We start from the raw sequence: 19,965 nt of genomic DNA on the forward strand, positions 1-19,965 counted from the left end.
AGGATGCGAATTGCGGCGGAGGCGAGATGATCTAGCTGGGTAGACAAGGCATGTCAGCGTCTCGATCCACTCCAAGACCAAGTTTCCAGCTAAGCACGATGGTAGTGGGTTATGCTTGAAGAATCCGATGGCTTCCAGCCAGCAATGCGGGCGGGCAAGTGACATCGTGGTCAGGCAACGCCGGATGCATGCTGTGGAGCGACTATATACACCCTTCTTCCGGCGACAAGCGAACAGTGGCAGAAAAAGCATTCGAAACACAAAGAGATTTATTCCGGAATAAATGCATCCATGTCGGAAGTTCAGACTGAAGCTAAGAGAGGCACGTTATAGCAAGCGTTCTAAGCTCTCACCTTCCGAGCCAACCCCACTGCGCGCCGGAGGGACAGGGTTACAGAGCGACCACGGGGAGCAANGATGCAGAAGGAACCGAAKACACTCACNGAGATAGGGGAGAGAGATTGACGATAGGTTGGATTGTATGTCGACAAGGATGTGGAGAAGATTAAAAGGAAGGGGAGGGATGCGCAACAGTCGGATGTTGCGATGATGGGGGGAGGGGAAGGGAGAAGGAAAGGGAAGAGGAAGTTGGTATGGATCGGAGGTAATACTCAGTAGTAGTAAGTAGTCAGTAGGTGGTGGTAAGTGAGGCGGGCTCGGGATGGGCCCTTTATTATTAGCAATCGTTGGTTCCTCCGGGAGGGAAGGACGCTAGAAAAAAGGGAACTGGTTACTTGTTACTTGGTACTGGTACTACTTGCAAGTGCGCACCGGCACTACCAACTCACTACGGAGCACAACTCCCGCTAAAACAACAGTCTGGCTACTATTTTGGGAGGCGGTCAATTGCGTTCATTATAACGTGACCCTGAAGGATGGGGTGCGTGGAGGATGACGCAGCGGCAAAATCCAGATGAGAGATAAGTGAAAAAAAAACATTGCGAGGCTCAAATACTAATGGTGACGGTGCCAAAACTTTCTGTTTCCTATTGATCTGTTTTTTTGTACGTAAGACCAGTAAATAACATGCAAGGTCTTGTGTTTGGATTATTTCTCTCAGTAGCCCAGAAACCAGANACCACCACAACAAGTATTGTAGATCCGAACCATACAGTAAACCAGCCCAATCCGTAAGTTTTACCATCAACGCCTATTGTTATACACATATAGAATAATATCCCCGTTGTATATGAATTTCTAATCCCAAGAACTGAAATCCCCAAACCCGCCTCCGCCCTTGAATTTCTTCCGCATTGGCTCAGGTTCGGGCTCGTCATCTACAAATTCCACGATCTCATCCTCCTCCTGCTCAGCCCTTTCGGCCAGCGCGGCTTTCAGGTACTTGCCTACCCCACCAGAACCTTCGTCTTTTGCTCCAGTTCCTGCACCACGGACTCTTTTGCCCGTCCAGGTGATCCGGTCGTCTTCGGCGCGACGCGCATTCTCCTCTTCTTCCTCGGGGTTAACGATCTGGCCCTTCGCCTTGGCTTCCTCGGTTTGTTTCTGCTTCAGAAACTCTTCAAACGGGTCCACAAACACCGTCACATCGGTGATACGGATGTCCGGAGTAGGCCGATTAGTAGTTGGGTTCGTCGGGTGCAGTTCAAGGTTGTTCAAGGTCGTGGAGGAGGGCGTGGGGTCATCAATGACATGACCGAAGATGGTGTGCTTGTTGTTGAGATGGGGCAAGGCACGATAAGCAATGAAGCTAGTCAAGGGGTAAATCGTTAGCGCGGGCAGGCACTCCTCCAGCTTGATCGCGGGAACTTACAATTGACTGCTGTTCGTGTTTTTGCCTTTGTTGGCCATACTGAGAGTGCCTCGGGAATCGTGCTTCAGTGGGCCTTCAAACTCGTCGTTAAAGTACTTCCCCCAAATACTTTCCCCTCCCCTTCCAGTACCAGAGGGGTCACCACCCTGGATCATGAATCCCTTGATGTTGCGATGGAAGGTGACATCTCTATAGTAGCCCTTCTTCGCCAGTTTGATGAAGTTCCACACGGCCTTCGGTGCGTATTCCGTATGCAATTCCAAGTTGACATCCCCGACGTTAGTCGAAATGCGAGCATAGCCCTTCTGCTTCACTCGGCCTCTCTTCAGCATGTACTCCTCGTCGGACAGAAGCGCAAGCTCGGCAGAGGTGTGGGGCGTCATCCCCGTACTGGTGAATGAGGCGGCAGCCAAACCAGTAGTGTGTTTGGCCGCATTATACGGCACAGCCTTGCCAGATTGAAACGACGCCGTCTTCTGAGACAGCGCCGCATTTCCCGCACTTCCAGATTTAGCCAATTCTTTTGAAGTAGCCGTAGAACCGACACGTTGCGACCTCTCTGCGCGTGCCTTGGCCACAGCTTCCTTGGCCTTTAGAATCTTGGCCGAACTGCCCAGCGCGTTGACGTTCACATTGTTCGAAGGATCCTCCCGTTCCCGGATCTGCTCGTCTGTCAACCCACTCTCGCCTTCCTTGAGATAGTTGAACGAGCTCAAGTTCCGCGACTCGACGTTCTGCGGGTCCTGTAACGTAATGATGTCCTTGCGGGTGAACTCCTCGTCCGTAACCAGATCACGCCACAGCTTTCCCTTGATGTTCAACCGTTCGACCGTATCCCAAGCGAAGACATTCCCCGTGTTCCGTAGCGCGACAATGTGTGTGTTGTCCGTGAAAACCTTGTACGTGACCGGATCGACATACTCGTCGGATTCGTTCTTCGCGAGATGCAGCTTGATGAGATCGGAGCTTTTGAGAGGCGCGCCATTCACGGGATTTGTTCCGTGTTTCTTAATCCAGGGGAGAATGTTGGTGAGGTCGAAGATGGTGCCCGACGGGGTGCAAACCGGGTGCGAGAACGGCTGTAGTGAAAGGGAGCAGAAGTTGAAGGGGAGGCGCTTGAAGGCCGTATCTACTCCTCCTCGCTTCGCTCTGCCCACCCCTGCTCCAGCGCTGGCAGAAAATGCATCCTCCGATGCCCATTCAGAGTGCGTGATCTATGCCAGTCGTTGAGTTAGTCCATGTGCGTTCCGATAAGCGATAGAGCGCGGAAAGGGAAGAACAAATCTTCGACGGGGGGAGTTCATACATATAACTTATCCGTCCCTAAACAAGTGAGCGAGTAGGTTAGCCTTGCGTATAGCGATGTTGAGGAATCTTGCCGAACCAACCTTTACCCATCCTGGCGACAGAAGCTTCAGATGCCTGGTGCAGCAGCTCTCGCTTTTGCGATCCTGTCGCCGCGCTCCGAGGCCTGGAATATGATGTATTGCGGTTTCCCGATCTAGCCGAAATCAGCTAGACTGTCCGCAGATGACCCTCGTTCTGTAACGGTTATACCGGGATGATACCAGTCACGGGATCGGCATTTCGAACCCATCGAGCATTCGTTATTAGAAGCTAGAGACTATATATTGCATACTAGAAACCAAAAGACATGGCATGAGGTCATATCAATTGCTAAACTACACTACACACTATCATACATACATAATGTAATCAGCGCTCCAGAGGCGCCATCGTCACAATAAATCATGCCTTTTCCACCACTAAACCACGCATTGCTAGTGGGATTCTCCTGTCTTCCAGTAACGCCCCAATGTATGGCTCATTTTGTTTACCTTCATGGTCATTGAATCATCATTAAGCATGCCCATCTCGTTTAGCGGCTCAAACGGGAGGGGGCTGGTAGCGTAATGGCACCACCCACCGGTTCCCAAAGTCGATCCCATGCCGCCGCCGACTGCCATATTTTCTCCAGACTATCTGAGGAATGCCAATGTCGGCCACAGAGAGATTCCATGATAGTCCCTCCCCGGAGAGTAGCGCAGTGACAACCCCAGTTTTAGGGGCCCCGAGACAAACCACGGATTTCGAATTGACGCATAGCCGGCCGCCTTCCACTGTAGTAACCTCGCCTATAAAACGCGTTAGCACCGACGTCAAACAGGGTACAATATCCGGCATACTGACCACTCATAGCAGACAGCCCCGAAGGCACGTCCACGGATAGAATTTCCAAGTTGCTTCGGTTGGCCCAAGATATCATCTCAAAGGCAGTGGCTTGGTCATCCGTGCGTAGGTCATCAAATGCTATGTGAATCCCGAACAAGGCGTCGACGACCAAGTCAGGCGCGAATTCGGATGTCGAGAGCCGGGTCGATAGGTCTTCCCACCGGTGTACTCGGCCGCCAATTTTCTTAAATACCTCGAGCTGCTTCCGACAACTTTCTAGCAACTCATTCTCGTGCTCGATGCCTAGCATACAGACAGTCACGCGGTGGCCCCTATTGCGAAGATGACGAGCCGCCGATACGGCACGGGCTCCGGTTCGGTGATTGCCTGTCAGCACCAACATCGTGGGCGCCGCGGCATCGCTAGTAAGAAGTCCAACAGCAGCTTCCGCGATACCACGTCCCGTATTTTCCGTAATCATGTCCTCGGTCAGTCCGAGTTCGGCAACTGCAATCTGCTCAACCTCAATGGTTTGCAATGGACTGACAGTTGGGCAGCTTCGATTGGTTGTAGTGAGCCGCAATGAGCCTCCGGGTACACCAGGGGCACTTATTGGGGATGCTGAAACGGAAGTCTTGTTCGGTCGGGGGCTGGTTGTGCGAGACGTGCTTAGCTGACTGCGTCCGAGGGAATTGATCTGCGGTGGCACCAGCGGCTGACCCAAAATGGCGCTTCCTTTGCGAGAGCTCGGTGCACGAGACGTCCTCGACCGTTCCCGGCCAGAATAGGTGCCGCTGCTTAGTTTTGCATCGCTGGGTATCTGGTCGGTATCCTCGCTCTCGGTCTCCTCAGGGCTGTCAAGGACGTTTTCTGTCCAATGCAGGTTCTTCCCACCATTTGTTCCAGGCTTTGGTACTTTCCTGTTGAAGCTAACCAGCCGATCTTCATCAGCAGTAGTGTCATCGTTACGAATTTCTTCGAACACCTTTCTCTTGTCGAATTTGGAAAGGTTGCTCTGGAAGTCGAACTCGCCCATCTCCTGGATATCCGTCGCATCCTCTGTAGCCCAGCCATTAGGATCCTCTGCATAGTTCGACCTGTTGTTTTTCTTCTTCCGGCGTTGTTTATTGAGCGACTTGTTCATCTGCGGATAAGACGGCTCGACGAAAGCAGTCTGGCGCCAGCCTTTGCTTCTTGGGTCCGTATTCGTCGCCCCATCGTGTTCGTTGACTGCCTTTTGGGTCCTCGGTTGGCCAGTGCGACGATTGGCTTTCGCGGCGGACTGCGGAGTTGATTGCGATGAAACCAAATTCTCCCTTCCAGTGGGGACAGGGCCACTTGGCACAGCGCTGCGACTCTCATTTGCGGTCTTTCCAACATCAAGTTCCAGGTTGCTGAACGGTTCGTTGAGCACAGCAGCTTGATCACGATGAGCCACTTGCGGAAATTGAAAGTTTTGCGAAGTGGACCGGCTAATGGAAGGGGCTGGAAGCTGTGCAGGACCCGACTCTGCACCCTGGCCAGATGGCGCAGAAGGTGGCTTCGAAAAACTTAGAATCGCCGGGTCCACGAAGCTTTGTGACGAAGTTGGGGGCGGAGGTGCGGGGGCTATGTTTTGAGATCCCTGAGGCGGCGGCGGACGCTGTGTGATGCGCGGAGTCGAAGGTCCCAAAGAAAGATCCGCGATATCAGGCGCTTCAATTGAATACGAAGGGAGCGGGTGTCCGATCCAGGAGAGTTTCACTGGATGAAAACGTTGGTATGAGATCCTTTCAGAAGGGGGATAACGATGCTAAGCATAGGGCTGAGGGGAGAAGGGTTATACCTACCATTTCGGAGCATGAGACGTTGGCCGATGACATTAGCCACTTCTCCCTGCACAGTTGCATTTGGTGGCGCTCGCAGCGTCACAAGCACATCGTAGCCGATAAATTCAGCCGCCATGATCGGCAGTGTGCACGAGTACCACCGCTATCCAAAGAGCCGGGAATAGAACACGCCACGGACCGGAAGGAGCCCCGACAAGGTCGCCAAAGGTGATGTGGATTGGGGTCAGCTTGTGCTTGCTTGCTTCTTTGCTCTTGGCTCGGGCATCACGTGTGGCTGGGCTCTTATCGATAAGGGAGGCACGAGACCCGCTCGGTGGGGTTCGTGTTTCCTCTTGAATCTATACTATCAAGAATCTAGATCCTGGTATAAACACTATTGTTATTGATTCATTCATCTTTTGAGAGAACTATATTCATTCACTCTCTCCAATTGAATCAGTCATGGGTACTGACCTGACTCTGTTACATGATTATTCTTCAAATGCCGGCTCGATGCGTCGATGTAGTTGGCTCCCTTTATTCCCTGACTGACCTTCCCTGCATCTCCCACTACTACTTTTAGTACATTTCTTAATCATTACTCGTACTGTAATACTTGTGAATGCTTGATATTATCAGTCTAAACCGTCGTGTTGGCTCAATTGATTGTTCGTCTGGATGAACTGTATGTAGCATAGGTTCACCTCCGGCACTATATATGTTCCGCCTCAGTTGGCAGCTTGTCTCATAGTAACTACACATTGTACAGTGATAGAGTGCGATCTTCTTTGAAAGACGGGCTTGCGAACCTCAATTGTCATTTCTATACTGGTGCTAATTAGATACTTGGATGTGTACACTAGAGCAGGCCGTCAGCACTGTGAAGTTATGGCCCTTGGTTTGATTATTTCTCTTGATTCATGGCTAACACTCTTCATTACCTTACCAGTTTGCTTTCCAAACTACGGAGAACTCCGATATCTACAATGAAGATACTATATGATACCAGTAGAACAGATGGGATGGTAATAAAACGCGCACGTGCTCACGTGCCAGCTCTATCACTTGGGAATTCCCTTCACCTCCAGAATCTCGGGTATCCCATCTCCAAATAGCCCCGACATAGAGCTTACAAACCACAGCAGGAAGGCAAGTTCTGTCTTGCTTAAATTCATTTCTACATCATTATCTCCCTGCTTCCTCCTGCCGATGCTGGCCCTATATCATCAATATTATCCTATTGGGTCCTTGACCGAGAGACACCCATGGTCATGCACTGCTTAATTCTGCCAGGTCTCCTCTCTAAGTTGGCATACACAACTTGTAGTATGGCCTAATACGATTGTCTGGAGCGTGGAAGACACATGTCCTATCCGGAACACTACAGCTAGCAGCACTCAATTCGGTCCAGCCACAGAGATGGACATGCACAGGTTACGCAAGCCAGCATGGAGATTTGGGCCAGAGTTACAACAGGTGATCTCGGATGAAGCGAACGATCATTCATATATACCAAACTGGATACCAGGTTCTTTCATAAGTACACCGCACCCTACTGGGCTCTTTTAAATGTCCAACAGCAGAATAGGTAAAGAAAATATTTCCGGTAGGCTGTTGGGTGCCCGAAGAGCCCAATGCTTCCATCCCAGACAGCGCGGGCTTTTGCGTGTGAAGCACTGATATGTCGAGACGGGTGCTTCCCGTACTTGGTATTTACCGCGATAGATTGTCTATAGCTGTTGATTTCTGGGCAGGGCAGACGTGGAAGAAAGTGACGGCACACCTAAAGAACACGCCACAATCTACGAGGACTCTACGACTTCAATCATAGACCTCCACAACCAAACAGCTGTCCGACTATGATTGATGGTGACAAACTTTGCCCAGAAATCTCGCAAGGTTTTCGAGGCTATTGCTGCTTTGATATTCTAGTCGGAGAGACTGCTTCAGCAACTAGCTCTGATGGGCCTCTCCCCGTCGAAGTGAAGTCACAGCTTTGGATTATAGTGCTATCAAGGTCAGAAGTTAGTTCTTCGCGAGGCAATTAAGTCCATACACCAGTGAAAGGCGATTTACAGTCTATATACATTTTCAAATGATCCTTCTATGTCTACTACGTGCCTTTTGAATATACACCATGACAGTGCTTTGCCCGTGGAAGCTGAACTTGGTTGCCAAGCATTGTCGTATCAATGCTTGGTTCTCCCTTGTGTCTGATCCTCAAGCCCGACATAATAAAGCTCGATTATATTATACTATCAACGATTTCGTACGCAACACCTCGATTTCATCAGGAGATCCAAGTATCATGGTTCTTTTCTCCTGCATAGATATATCTATGAACCGAGCGCTCAACTGTGATGTTGGACTTGCTTAGCATGCACGGAACAAGGCAGAGTGTAATTACTTCACCCTGAAAACGAATAGCAGTTGAAGTATTCACAGATAGCAGAAACTCCGCTCGCAAGACAATATGTCCGACTTCCAAGCACTGAAACTCGAAAACCTAATTGCTTATCATAAAGTACCAACCGAACAATTCGTCCCGTCCGGATTCATGACTACAACGAATTCAATGAGCGAGATTAGACAACGTGGACCGAGTTCATGCTCCAATATCATGTCTTCGACGAAGAGTCAGGTCAAAACGTGCAGATTAGCCACATACTCGGAGTTCCCGGAGAAAGAAGCAAACTCGTATAACTATAAAGTAACCACCGACCATGACGCTGGGACATCATTAAAAATCATGCCAGCTACTGCTGCCACGTATGGCTCCGCGGAGCACCATTCCCAATTCGAGCAGTTATTGAATGTAGCCAAGGTTTGGCAACTCGCTCTGAGCTGGAGCACTGACCGCGTGCATGCCTGCATGCCATTCCCCGTGGGTCAGTTACGGGTTCAGGATCCTCTCGTACGTGGAATGAGAGATCATTTCATGGAGGATAGAAACAAGCCCAGCATATGAGAATTGCCCTCAGTACCTTCACAATTTCCTGGTCAACCAAGGAAAAGCATCAGAGGGCCCTCTCGATGTGGCAGACAACAATGATAGTGCCAGCACCCAAGTAATCCTCGCTCCGTAGCCGCCACCAACCAGTAGCTAAGAGGCAGTCAGCCTTAAGCCTGTGGGTGTTGATTCGCGCACACTATTCGCGGTCAACAGCAAATGCGGACGAAGCACAACAAGCTAGCTCAGTCACTTCGTTCGCAACGGGACCAAGGGTGCGTTTGTTTGTTGGGGATATCCGTTTCACTCCACTTCATATTCTGAAGAAGCAGCGTCATCAAGACAACTTGAATTATCCTTAGTATGAATATCCAATGAGCTGCTACGACACAGATAACACGGGATGAATGGAACATAAGGATTGGGAGTTCATTTTTTGTGTGAACTCATGCGCTGTGATCAGGAGAAGCGGGAACTAACTCGCCTGTACATACACTAGCCCTATGCTTGATATAGGATAGGCGGCATCTCGTTAGACATTCATGTTGGCGAGGTTCCTTCTACCTTTGACTCCAGGGCGCGGATTGGACTGACTGACGGAAAGGGTGGGTGTTGGGCGAGGTGGAAGGCTTATCATTAGTTCTGGAGATGAAATGACCGTGGTAGAGAAAAGCGGCGTGAATATATATAAACATATACGATGATCTGATGATTTGATAGGAAGCTAGTATAACTCACTCGGAGATATCTGGATTACATTTGTAGAGTTCATTGGCTGAGACAGGAATGATACAAAGGAAGATATCATAATCCCTATAGTTTAATATTAGCAAGTCCGGTAGACAGCCACACCAGGTCATATCACAAAATACACAGAAAGAAGGATTGATAATCCATTCTTCTCCTGACAATGAGCCCCTAGTATAAGCAAATGGTCTAAGAATGATATACACTTCCATATCACCCATATAAATGCTCTAAATAATCCTGCTCGAAATCATCCTCAGGATCCGGGCCACCACCACCACCCGACTTCGGCTTCTTCGAAGCCTTCATCACATCACTAATACTAACAAGCTTAGAATAAAAATCGGTAACCTTCGGATGAACCATGACCTTGCGCGCCTCGAACCGCATGACCTGAAGACCAGCTTTCGAGGTCGCACGACTCAGCGCAACATAGGCCTGACCCTTCTCAAACACGCGGCCCAAATCAACCTTTACCCGCTGCAGCGTCTGCCCCTGCGCCTTATGGATGGACAAAGCCCAAGCCAGAATAAGCGGCACCTGTTGGCGCTGCGCCTGCACCTCTCCGTTTGGAAGCTCGATCTTCCACGTCTCCGGCTGGCAGAGGAGATGGCGTTCGGTTCCGTCAGGCTGCACGAAGCATACGAGGGGCCATTTACGGGTGAGCGTTATGCCGCCGGGACCACTGCCGTCCTTGTTGGCGGCCATGGGCTTGAGTTTCTTGCGTGCGCGAGCCATGATCTCGTCGTCGCTGTTGTTGCCTGCTTCTCCTGCCCCCCCTGAGAATTCGTTCTCGTTGTCGATGTAGTAGTCGAAGGTGGCTTCGTCCATGAATGCCACGACACGGCCGATGGAGCCGTTGACGAGCGTGTCTTCCATGTTTTTGATGAGCATGACTTGCGCTCCCTTTTTGAGGTGGATCACTGGTGGCGCCATGCAGTTGGCTAGTAGGCGTTCGCGGAATTGGGGGTCTTGGATTGTGCCGCTGTCGACGGCGTTGAAGGTCATTGTTTCGCCAGATAGGCGGCTCATTCGGGCGCCGTTGGCGCTCTCGACTTCTTGGCGCGTGGGGAACCTGGGGTGAAGTGAGCTGGGTGCTTAATTTTGGGATGGGATTGGTGGTGTGGGCGTGTGCCAGGCTTACAGTTCGGTGGCCTCGAGGGAGTCATGGAAGTCGAGAGGCCGAGAAAGCTGTTTGAATGTCTCGATGGTCCGTGGTGAGATCTTTCCCAGGCGAAGCTCGTTGAGCATGTCGGCGAATTCGGGGTCTCGTTGACGGAAAATATGGGTTAGGAGGATGGTGTGTTGTATGGAGGTGTTCCAGGTCGCAGCTGCGAATGCGAATTTGGCTTCTCGGTTGCTGCCCTCTGGGACGGGAGGGAGTTGGAAAAAGTCACCGGTGACTACTAGTTGTATACCTCCGAAAGGACGACCATTATTCCTAATGCGACGCGCGATTTCCTCTAGCTTGTCGAAGAGATCGCCGTCGACCATGGACACTTCATCGACGATCAGAACCTTGGTGCGCATCCAACGATTGCGGGCTTTCTGATTCTTCTTGATCTATAGGTAGTTAGCAAATGTCTATTGGTGTGGTCCGCCGACGCCAATGCTGACCTTCTTGACAAGCTCCGGAACAGGTTCCTTCCCCAGTCCAATACCTGCGAAACTGTGGAGAGTCACGCCCTCGATATTACACGCTGCTAAGCCAGTAGATGCTGTTACCGCAACCCTGTCCGGCTCTTTCTTATACTTATCACGCAGTTTCTTGATGATTTCCCTCATAAGCACCGACTTGCCCGTTCCGGCAGATCCTGTAAAGAATATACTCTTCCCTTGCTGTACAACCGCGTCCAGGACATGGCGTTGCTCATCGCTGAGAAAGATTGAAGCCACCTTCGTGCGAGGGTTGTGTATTTGACCGCTTGCTTGTGCTTTCATAGTTTTATTCTGCCGACGCAGTTCCCTTTGCCCATCCTTGATCGCGCTATATGATTGATTCCAGGGATCCGTACGTTTCGGCCGTATAGGCGTTTGCGGTTTCAGAGACGGTGGTTCTGGTTCTGGTTCCGGCTCGTCTTTCAGCCATGGTAAAGTTCGAGGCTTCTTGGTCGGTTGTTGGAAGTGGGAGGGGGGCGAAGAAGACCATGGGATTTGTATGCTGCTGGAAGGCGGAACGCTCTCATCTGGAACTGGAGGTAAATCAGGATATTTAACCTCCGCTGCCACCTTGCTCGGCGAAGTCAAGTCGACTATCGGTATATCTTCCTCTTGCGCAGCTATGTCATGGAGGGACGGGTACTTGGGCGGTTCGGATTTCGGGACGCTCGGTCTGGTTATGGGGGCAGGGGGAATGAATGGATCGGGTTCCTCAAAGTCCAGGTCGTCATCGTCGTCGAAGTCGTTCTCATCGAAGTAGACACCGTCGTGGAGGGACCCCAGATTAGACTCTCGCACGGTAGCCATCTCAATCTTGCGCTTAACCCCTGTGGACGGCGGCGGGGGTCTCATCGAAGCACTTCCATTATTGCTGCGCGTAAGCGTGGACTGTAGCGGAGTCGCTGACGCTACTGAATGTTCCTTGACGGCTTTCTTGAACATCACAGCTTCCTCTCCAACCGACGAAGTTCGCGATGCGGAGTATCTAGTAGAGGCCGTTGGCGATTTCAGGATTGGACCATTGGAAAGGAATTGGCGGAGTATACCTGGGGCCGACGTGCGGTGTCTGGAAAGGTACATATACTTGAAATCAAAATAAGTCGGAGTTGCAGCACTCGCCTGCCCTGAACAATCTATCGATGAGACTATTCAATTATTCGCCGGCGCGTTTTGGCGATACGCGCCGCGCCACAACTTATCGCTCACGTGATGCCGATAAGGGCTGGCTTGTCAATGCCCTTTGCACGTGCAAATGTCTAACGTCTATAGAATACTGCCTCTACCTCAGGAGATGTCATTGTGCTCCGAAATAGGAGATTAACAGCATTTCAGGCTATAACTAAGTAGTAACATCTTCACTGCAAGAAACCTTTCGATGTTCGATATATCGCACCGCCATTTCTCCCTTGTCCGTTGGACATCCCCCTCATTTCAGCTTTAGTTCCTCGAGAAACTATACGGACAGCTTCACTACGGTTCTTCTCAATCCAAGTTGTCTTTCGGAACTACATTGGTGATGGCATCTTGTTGTCTTGGCTTCCTCGCCTTGAAGAGCATAACCTGGCCCATGATCCACGAATCCACCTCCTCAAAGTTCCGACGAAGGCCCTCATCAAACTGAGCCTTGTTGTCCTCCGAGTTATGGAAAGACTTTGTATTGTTGTTGTAGCTGTTCATCATTTTCTGTCCCAGCCAGTTGATTGGTACACCCTGACCAAGGACAGTCGTTCCCACAAGCACGCCGTCCTCCGCCAGATGCGGCCGCACCACGTCGAACAGCTTGCACTTTTCTTCAGGTGTCCCCGGCATACAGTGCAACAGGAAGAAAACACTAATTGAGTTGAACTTTTTGGCCTTGTCGAAGGGAAGTGGCTCCAGGGCCGAAGCCACGACAGTGTTCACGCGGACCGCCTCCCGGCCTACCGTCTCCAGGATGCGCTGCTCGGTAGCCTGAAGCGAGTTGGGACTGAGGTCCAGGAGGGTGATTTCAGTACATTTGGCGCCGGCCTTTAGGCTCTTTGCTGGGTAGTAGCCTGTGCCGACGCCGATGTCGAGGTGGCTCTGACCCATGGCGGCCTTGAACAATGGGAGCTGGACGGTTGAGGTTGGGCATTTCCATGCAAACTTGTTGGAAACCCATAGGACCCAGAAATCATAGAAATAGCGGAGAAGAAATGGAGTATAGAGTGCAATCCCTTCGTTCAAGGATGTAGGTGTTTTTGGTGAAGCTGTCATGGTTGATTTTGTAGTGAGGGCTGCGTGTGAGAAGGTGTGCGTGTTTGCGTGTGCCTTCTCTTTTCTTTCTTTCCTTTTCCCTTGGAAAGGAATTACGGGCAAGAAAACAATGACGAGGAAGAAAAGGACACCCCTGGTTAATGAGAAGAATGTATGGAAAGCTTAACACGAAGAAACTATCCAAGCCTTGTGAATGTCAGTCTCGCCCAGGGTTCGTCTTATCCTTTGATAACGGCACATGTATCATCTCGGCCTTGTTGTTCTCCAATATTGTCTTCAATTATTGCTTGACAGGAATGTTGGCTATCTTATCTCTTCTGGAAACTTTCTCCCCCTCACCCCTTGCCTACATTATTTCCCGATGAGCGATTTTTTTCCATTGTTCTTCGACCCAGAGTAGACCATTCCATGAGGATGCCTTGCCGGAAAAACATTCCTGTGCGACAAGCAGAAGTCATGTCATAAGTTACACTGACAACCGTTTCGGCAGATATATGTCTCGGTAACCCTATCACGGTTAAGGCGAGACTCTAAACAGTAGTGTTCCCTTGCCTGGGATTCCATCCATCAGCTATGCATTCCATCCATTCAGGCAATGGTCAACTTCTACTGTTGAACAGGGCTGGCATCCATCTGTGTCTAGACATTTAGTGATCACGACATCGTGGACCGGGCAGCAGCCAATTCCACCATGATAATGCATCCAGCCTGCGGATCCTTAGGAATGACGCGTATCAAAGACCGCAGGGAATAGGGTCCTCATGACACACCGCAGCTCCTGTTTGGGTATCGGTATAATGCCGGCCTATGATATACGGGCCTGGTAAGTGTGGTGCCACCTCTTTCTGCCTGAGAACTAGACAATATACCCTACCAGCCTAACTTGATATATCGTATTCCCATCTTTGTTCTCATGAATTTTCGTTCTTAATCCTGTCTTCCACAGGATTAGTTCATAACAAAGAAGAATAGCAAGAAAGAATCGACAGCCATGGTACCAGAGGACGACCAAAACCTCACTGATGACCCATCCAAGCTCGGTCACAATGTCGTTTCCCTCTTCGACCAAACTCAGACCCGATACTCCCCAAAGGCTGCCATAGTATGCGGGGAGCATACCCTCACATACGGTGCTCTTGCATCTGATTCGGATCGCCTGGCCTGCCTCCTCCTGTCGCGAGGCATCAGCCGTGGCCATGTGGTGGCTCTTGCACTGGACCGCACACCAGACCTGATCATGTTCATTCTCGGCGTCTTGAAAGCGGGTGCGACATATGTACCCGTTGATCCTGCTTTACCCCCCGAGCGTGTCAACCAGATGCTGGATGATGAAGCGCTGCGTCTGGTGATAGTTAGTCCTGTTAGTACCAAAGGGGGGGCGGGCACCGGTCGATATGATTATGGCAATAAGGCAGTCTGCTGCACCACGAGCGAGCTCCAAGATCAGATGAGATATCAAGCGGACAAGAGGCCAGCTGTGGATATTCAGCCAGATGACATTGCCTATATTCTGTACACATCTGGATCCACAGGCAAGCCTAAGGGCGTGGAAATTCATCACGCCGCTATATGCAACTATGCCCTGTCGGTACACCAAAGACCTGGCTGTACTGACCAGGACCGCGTGCTGTTCAAAAGCACCATCTCGTTCGATATGGCCGCGTTTGAGATATACGTGCCATTGCTGTGCGGCGCTACAGTCGTGCAGGCACAGGCACATGATATCAGGGATCCCCGCGCGCTGATGCATCTCATTGATCGGCACAGCGTCACCTTCTCCGTGGCGACGCCGACCATTCTACAGATGATGCTGGACAGCGGTTGGTGCGGCACGCCAGGCTTCTCTAAGCTGGTTACCGGTGGCGAGGCACTGTCACCTCGCCTGGCAGAGCGCCTAACCGCGTGTGTTGAAGAAGTATGGAACCTTTACGGCCCGACTGAGACAACAGCCAGCGTGGCTGCTTGGAAAGTTCAAGTCGGTGAGGACATATTGATTGGAACGCCTAACCCGAACACACGGCTATATGTCCTCGACGCCGACTTGCAGCCCGTGCCGGTTGGCAGCACCGGCGAACTATATATTAGCGGAGCAGGCGTTGCTCGTGGATATCGGAACAATCCAGAGCGCACCAAGGCTGCGTTTCTTCCGGATCCTTTCTGGGAAGGCCATACTATGTACAAGTCAGGAGACTTGGCATGCTTCTTGGATTCCAGGAGACTGGCCGTCATCGGTCGGGCAGACACGCAAATCAAGATTCGCGGGCAAAGAATTGATCCTGGCGATGTTGAGGCATCCATCACAGCTCACGCGGATATTGCCAATGCCGTTGTGGTCAACCGAGACGAGCGGCTCGTCGCATACTGTATACGAAAGCCGGGCGTTGGCAGCGCCGAGGTTCCTCTAGCCAAGTTGCTACGCCCCTGGCTAGAAGACCGCCTTCCCGGGTACATGGTCCCCTCGTTCTTCGTCGAAGTCGATCGATTTCCTTCTACGCTCAACGGCAAAGTGGATCTCCGGGCACTGCCCGATCCCATCTCGACCATCACACCGGCGAAAATACCAGCTTCTACACTGACACAACAGCTGCTGGCTATATGGACCGATGTGCTAGGCCACGGTCAGATTGGCATGCAGGACAGCTTCTTCCACATTGGCGGCAACTCGGCGAGCATCATTCAGATCCAGACCAAACTGGAGAAGCTTCTGGGTCGGCCAGTGCCGGTGCCAAAACTGTATGAGCACTTCACCATTGCCAACCTTGCTGCATATCTCTCTGATCAAACCCAGACCAATGAGGTTACCGAAGAGACGAAAAACCCTGCTGGGAACGATACCACCGGTGAAGATATTGCTGTCATTTCCATGGCGTGCAGACTGCCCGGCGATATTCACACGCCAGAAGAACTTTGGAAGGCTCTCATCAGCGGCACCGATGCCGTCACCAGGGTTCCTGAGGAGCGCTGGGATGCTGATGCCATTTACGACCCGGACCCGGAGGCCCGCGGCAAGTCCTACAGCACGGGTGGCGGCTTCGTCAGGGACGCCATGGATTTCGATGCGCAATTCTTTGGAATCTCCCCTCGCGAGGCCCGGGCTATCGACCCCGCGCAGACCATGATCCTGGAAACATGCTGGGAGGGCTTCGAACGGGCAGGCTATGGCACCAAGTCCCTGCGGGGCAGCCAGACTGGTGTCTTCATCGGGACCGGTAACAGTTCTGTGGATGACGGCCAGCTAAGCGCCGCCGGCACAGAGAAGTTTGAAGGACACCTTGGACTTGGCACGGCGCCAAGCTCGCTCTCTGGTCGCGTAGCATATGCTCTGGGGCTTGAGGGTCCTACGATGACTTTGGATGCTGGGTGCGCTGCCTCGCTGGTCGCCACGCATGTAGCATGCTCAGCACTTCGCCAAGGCGAGTGTGACATGGCTGTAGCTGGCGGCGTCACATTCTTGCCTTCTCCTGGTTTGCATATTGAGTTTAGCCGCATTCGCGTTGCATCACCAGATGGTCGCTCGCGACCGTTTTCAGCGGACGCAGCTGGGATGGGACTGGGTGAAGGTGCCTCGGCTGTGGTTCTGAAGCGTCTGTCGGATGCGCAGCGCGACAACGATCATATCCATGCTATAATTCGTGGTTCAGCGGTCAATCACGGCGGTCGCGGCGCTAGCATGACAGCACCGAGTGGACCAGGCCAGAAGCGTGTTGTCCGCGCAGCGCTGGCGGCTGCGCGCCTAAAGCCATATGATATTGACTATGTCGAGGCGCATGGGACTGGCACCAGACTAGGAGATCCCGTCGAGGCCTCAGCTTTGGCGGAAGTATTTAGCAGCAGCCGCGATGATATTACTGGGCCGCTGAGGATTGGTTCGTCAAAGTCCAATATCGCACATACGCAGGCGGCGGCCGGCCTCGCCGGCCTTATCAAAGTGGCTCTGGCAATGCAACACACCATGCTGCCACAGACACTGCATAGTAGTCAGCCCAGCCCTCTGATCGACTGGGTGGGTGGCAAGTTGCAGCTTCTCCAACGGCCAATGGCATGGCTACCCAGAACAAACGATCCGACTGCTCCGCGAAGAGCAGGAATTAACTCGTTCGGATTATCGGGCACTAACGCCCATGCTATAATTGAAGAGCCCCCGAGGGCTCACTCAAATGCTAATGGCGCCGATGATGATGATAATGATGATAATGCGAGGTTGCCTTTGCCGCTGCCATTCCTCCTGTCCGCCTATACAAGTGAAGCACTGCGTCAGCAAGCACAGAAATTATGCAATCACCTCTCCAGTGCCACTGCACAAACCAAGCTGTCTGATGTATCCTACTCGCTGGCGACTACTCGTACGCATTTCCCACGACGTATCATTCTTGCAGCACAAGACAAGACTGAACTTATGGGCAGGCTAGCAAGCATTATCGACAACGGAGTACCGGCAACTGCTGACAACAACAAAACAGCTCGCGTGGCGATGTTGTTCTCTGGGCAGGGCACTGAACGGGCCAGAATGGGCAAGGGTCTTGCTGAACGCCACCTTGTATTCCGCAACACTGTCAGTCACATTGCAGAACTCTTCGAGTCGGTCCTGGAAAAACCACTGCTGGATGTCATGTGGGCAGAGCCTGAGAGCGAGGCCGCTTCTCTACTGCGGCGTACGGATTATGCCCAACCAGCTATCTTTACACTCCAGGTAGCACTATGGAGACTGTGGCAGAGCTGGGGTGTCCAGCCAGCAGTCGTGCTAGGCCATAGCGTTGGCGAAATTGCGGCCGCGCACGTCGCCGGAATCATGAATCTAGCAGACGCTTGCCGCTTGGTCGCAGCACGAGGGAAACTGATGCATGCGCTGCCTGAAAGTGGTAGTATGGTGGCGCTTGAAGCCGGCGTAGACGAGGTCACTTCAGCCATCGAGCAGCTCAGTGCACGCGACAGGGTGTCGATTGCCAGTATCAACACCCCAACGCAAGTGGTTGCATCTGGAGAAATGGATGTCATTGACAAATTAGCAGCTTATTTCGAGGCTCAAAACCGGTCTTCTAAAATCCTCAAAACCAGTCGCGCGTTCCATTCGCACCATCTGGATGAAAGCATGCTTGCATTGTTACGCGCCGTCGCAGAAACCATTGTGTTCCAGGAGCAAACGCTACCTATCGTCAGCACAGTCACAGGAAAACTGGCAGAGCCTGGACAACTTAGCAGTGCGGATTACTGGGTTCGACAAGCTCGCAATCCTGTCCTGTTCGCTGAAGGCATGCAGACCCTCGCTGACCAGGGCGCGAATTGCTTTGTTGAATTGGGTCCAGCATCGACACTGTGTGGTATGGGAGCTTCATGTCTCGATGGGGACCTTAGTCAGACGAGCAAAGTGGCCGGCCGCGAAGGCGCAAAGAACCTGGTCTGGCTGCACTCGTTAAACCCCAAGAGCGACGACGCTCTAGTGATCCACAACAGTCTCTCCGACCTGCACATACGAAAAGTGGAGATCGACTGGGCAGCGTTCTTCAAAGACATTGGCGGGCGCCGCATCCAGCTACCTACGTACGCATTTCAGCGACATCGGTATTGGCTGGACGGTTTGCGGCCAATATACAGCGATAAATCATCTGGCCAACCTTCTGGCCAGTCTCCTTCGGGTTGCCCCCAACCCACTGGCCAAATTCAAGTTGGATGGCACACTATTGACGCGAGTAGCCAGTATTCCAATTCAACTTGGGGTCTCCTCTGTCCAGCAAGTGATGCGCCATGGATGTCACCGGTGAAGGAAGCATTGTTGCACGCCGGAAAGCAACCTGTCACGGTCAATCAGCTCGCGGAAGCCAAAGCGATGAGCGGCGTGCTTTGTTTCTGGGAATCAGACAGTGAAGACGACATGATCTCCAAGGCATCTGAGCAATTGCAGACCGTGTCACGAATGAAGTTCTCTCCCTGGGTAGTCTGGGTGACGCGGGGTGCTGTGGGAGCCGGAAATATGGGCGAGGCATCGCTATGGGGTGTGATGCGAAGCGCGCGCGTCAAATATCCTCAACTCTGTCTACGTATCGTGGACTTGGAAGGTGACGTTAACATCGCTACAGCCACCAAACTCTGCTCAATCTTGATGATGAGTACCGAACCTGAATGTGTTGTGCTTGGTGAACGAGTGCTCGTCCCGCGAATGCAGTTTCAGATGCAGGCGCAGGTCCAGGAGGTCCAGAAGCATAGTAAGCTGTGCGTAAACGGTCAAGAGACGACCAACGGAGCAACCGCAGCTGCAGATCCAAATGGGACGGACAGCTTCGAGAACAAGATCAGGATGGCTGGGCCCGAGGAGAGGGCGATGATGCTTCAGGGACTAGTACGGGGGATAACTGCCAAAGCACTTGGTGTGGCGACTGCTGAGGAAGTAGATATGCACCAGGGGTTCATGGATGTTGGAGTGGATTCATTAGGAGCAATTCAAATGCGCAAAGAGCTTTCGGCGCAGACAGGGGTCAAGTTGCCAGCTAACTTGACCAGAGTGTATCCGGATCCTATCTCACTTTCCGATGCTCTGCAGAAGCAGGTAGAAGGTCAGTAGCTAGCAGGTTCTTTATAGTCAGATAGAATAATAGATTAATAAGAGGTTGTTAATGCTGTCCGGTACT

The 19,965-nt window shown here is 51.8% G+C and overlaps 8 protein-coding genes across 8 annotated transcripts; 3 read left to right on the forward strand and 5 right to left on the reverse strand.

Moving 5' to 3' along the window:
• Positions 1-291: 291 nt before the first annotated feature.
• Positions 292-866, forward strand: An14g04780 (uncharacterized protein; the record flags this gene model as incomplete). The annotated part of the gene is given in 4 exon segments (XM_059744254.1): positions 292-326; positions 398-471; positions 560-604; positions 703-866. Coding segments are annotated over 4 exon segments (318 nt in total).
• A 331-nt stretch (positions 867-1,197) lies between these two features.
• Positions 1,198-3,169, reverse strand: An14g04790 (uncharacterized protein; the record flags this gene model as incomplete). Its single annotated transcript, XM_001401065.1, has 4 exons — positions 1,198-1,708; positions 1,772-2,985; positions 3,078-3,094; positions 3,160-3,169. 4 exons carry the CDS (start codon positions 3,167-3,169, stop codon positions 1,198-1,200), a joined length of 1,752 nt encoding a protein of 583 aa, XP_001401102.1.
• Positions 3,170-3,833: 664 nt separating this feature from the next.
• On the reverse strand, positions 3,834-5,887 carry An14g04800 (uncharacterized protein; the record flags this gene model as incomplete). The annotated part of the gene is made up of 2 exons (XM_059744256.1): positions 3,834-5,686; positions 5,773-5,887. 2 exons carry the CDS (start codon positions 5,885-5,887, stop codon positions 3,834-3,836), a joined length of 1,968 nt encoding a protein of 655 aa, XP_059602323.1.
• A 455-nt stretch (positions 5,888-6,342) lies between these two features.
• Positions 6,343-6,926, reverse strand: An14g04810 (hypothetical protein; the record flags this gene model as incomplete). Its single annotated transcript, XM_059744257.1, has 3 exons — positions 6,343-6,505; positions 6,698-6,732; positions 6,885-6,926. 3 exons carry the CDS (start codon positions 6,924-6,926, stop codon positions 6,343-6,345), a joined length of 240 nt encoding a protein of 79 aa, XP_059602324.1.
• A 1,298-nt stretch (positions 6,927-8,224) lies between these two features.
• Positions 8,225-9,429, forward strand: An14g04820 (hypothetical protein; the record flags this gene model as incomplete). The annotated part of the gene is made up of 4 exons (XM_059744258.1): positions 8,225-8,665; positions 8,918-8,976; positions 9,218-9,306; positions 9,422-9,429. The coding sequence occupies 4 exons, from the start codon at positions 8,225-8,227 to the stop codon at positions 9,427-9,429; spliced, it is 597 nt and encodes a 198-aa protein (XP_059602325.1).
• Positions 9,430-9,661: 232 nt separating this feature from the next.
• An14g04830 (uncharacterized protein) lies at positions 9,662-12,187 on the reverse strand (the record flags this gene model as incomplete). The annotated part of the gene is made up of 3 exons (XM_001401069.3): positions 9,662-10,523; positions 10,593-11,011; positions 11,066-12,187. The coding sequence occupies 3 exons, from the start codon at positions 12,185-12,187 to the stop codon at positions 9,662-9,664; spliced, it is 2,403 nt and encodes an 800-aa protein (XP_001401106.1).
• Positions 12,188-12,589: 402 nt separating this feature from the next.
• On the reverse strand, positions 12,590-13,342 carry An14g04840 (uncharacterized protein; the record flags this gene model as incomplete). Its single annotated transcript, XM_001401070.1, has 1 exon — positions 12,590-13,342. One exon carries the CDS (start codon positions 13,340-13,342, stop codon positions 12,590-12,592), a length of 753 nt encoding a protein of 250 aa, XP_001401107.1.
• A 797-nt stretch (positions 13,343-14,139) lies between these two features.
• An14g04850 (uncharacterized protein) lies at positions 14,140-19,898 on the forward strand (the record flags this gene model as incomplete). The annotated part of the gene is made up of 2 exons (XM_059744259.1): positions 14,140-14,165; positions 14,315-19,898. 2 exons carry the CDS (start codon positions 14,140-14,142, stop codon positions 19,896-19,898), a joined length of 5,610 nt encoding a protein of 1,869 aa, XP_059602326.1.
• Between the last annotated feature and the right edge of the window lie 67 nt (positions 19,899-19,965).

This window comes from Aspergillus niger (genome assembly GCF_000002855.4).
Source record: "Aspergillus niger supercontig An14".
NCBI lineage: Eukaryota > Fungi > Ascomycota > Eurotiomycetes > Eurotiales > Aspergillaceae > Aspergillus > Aspergillus niger.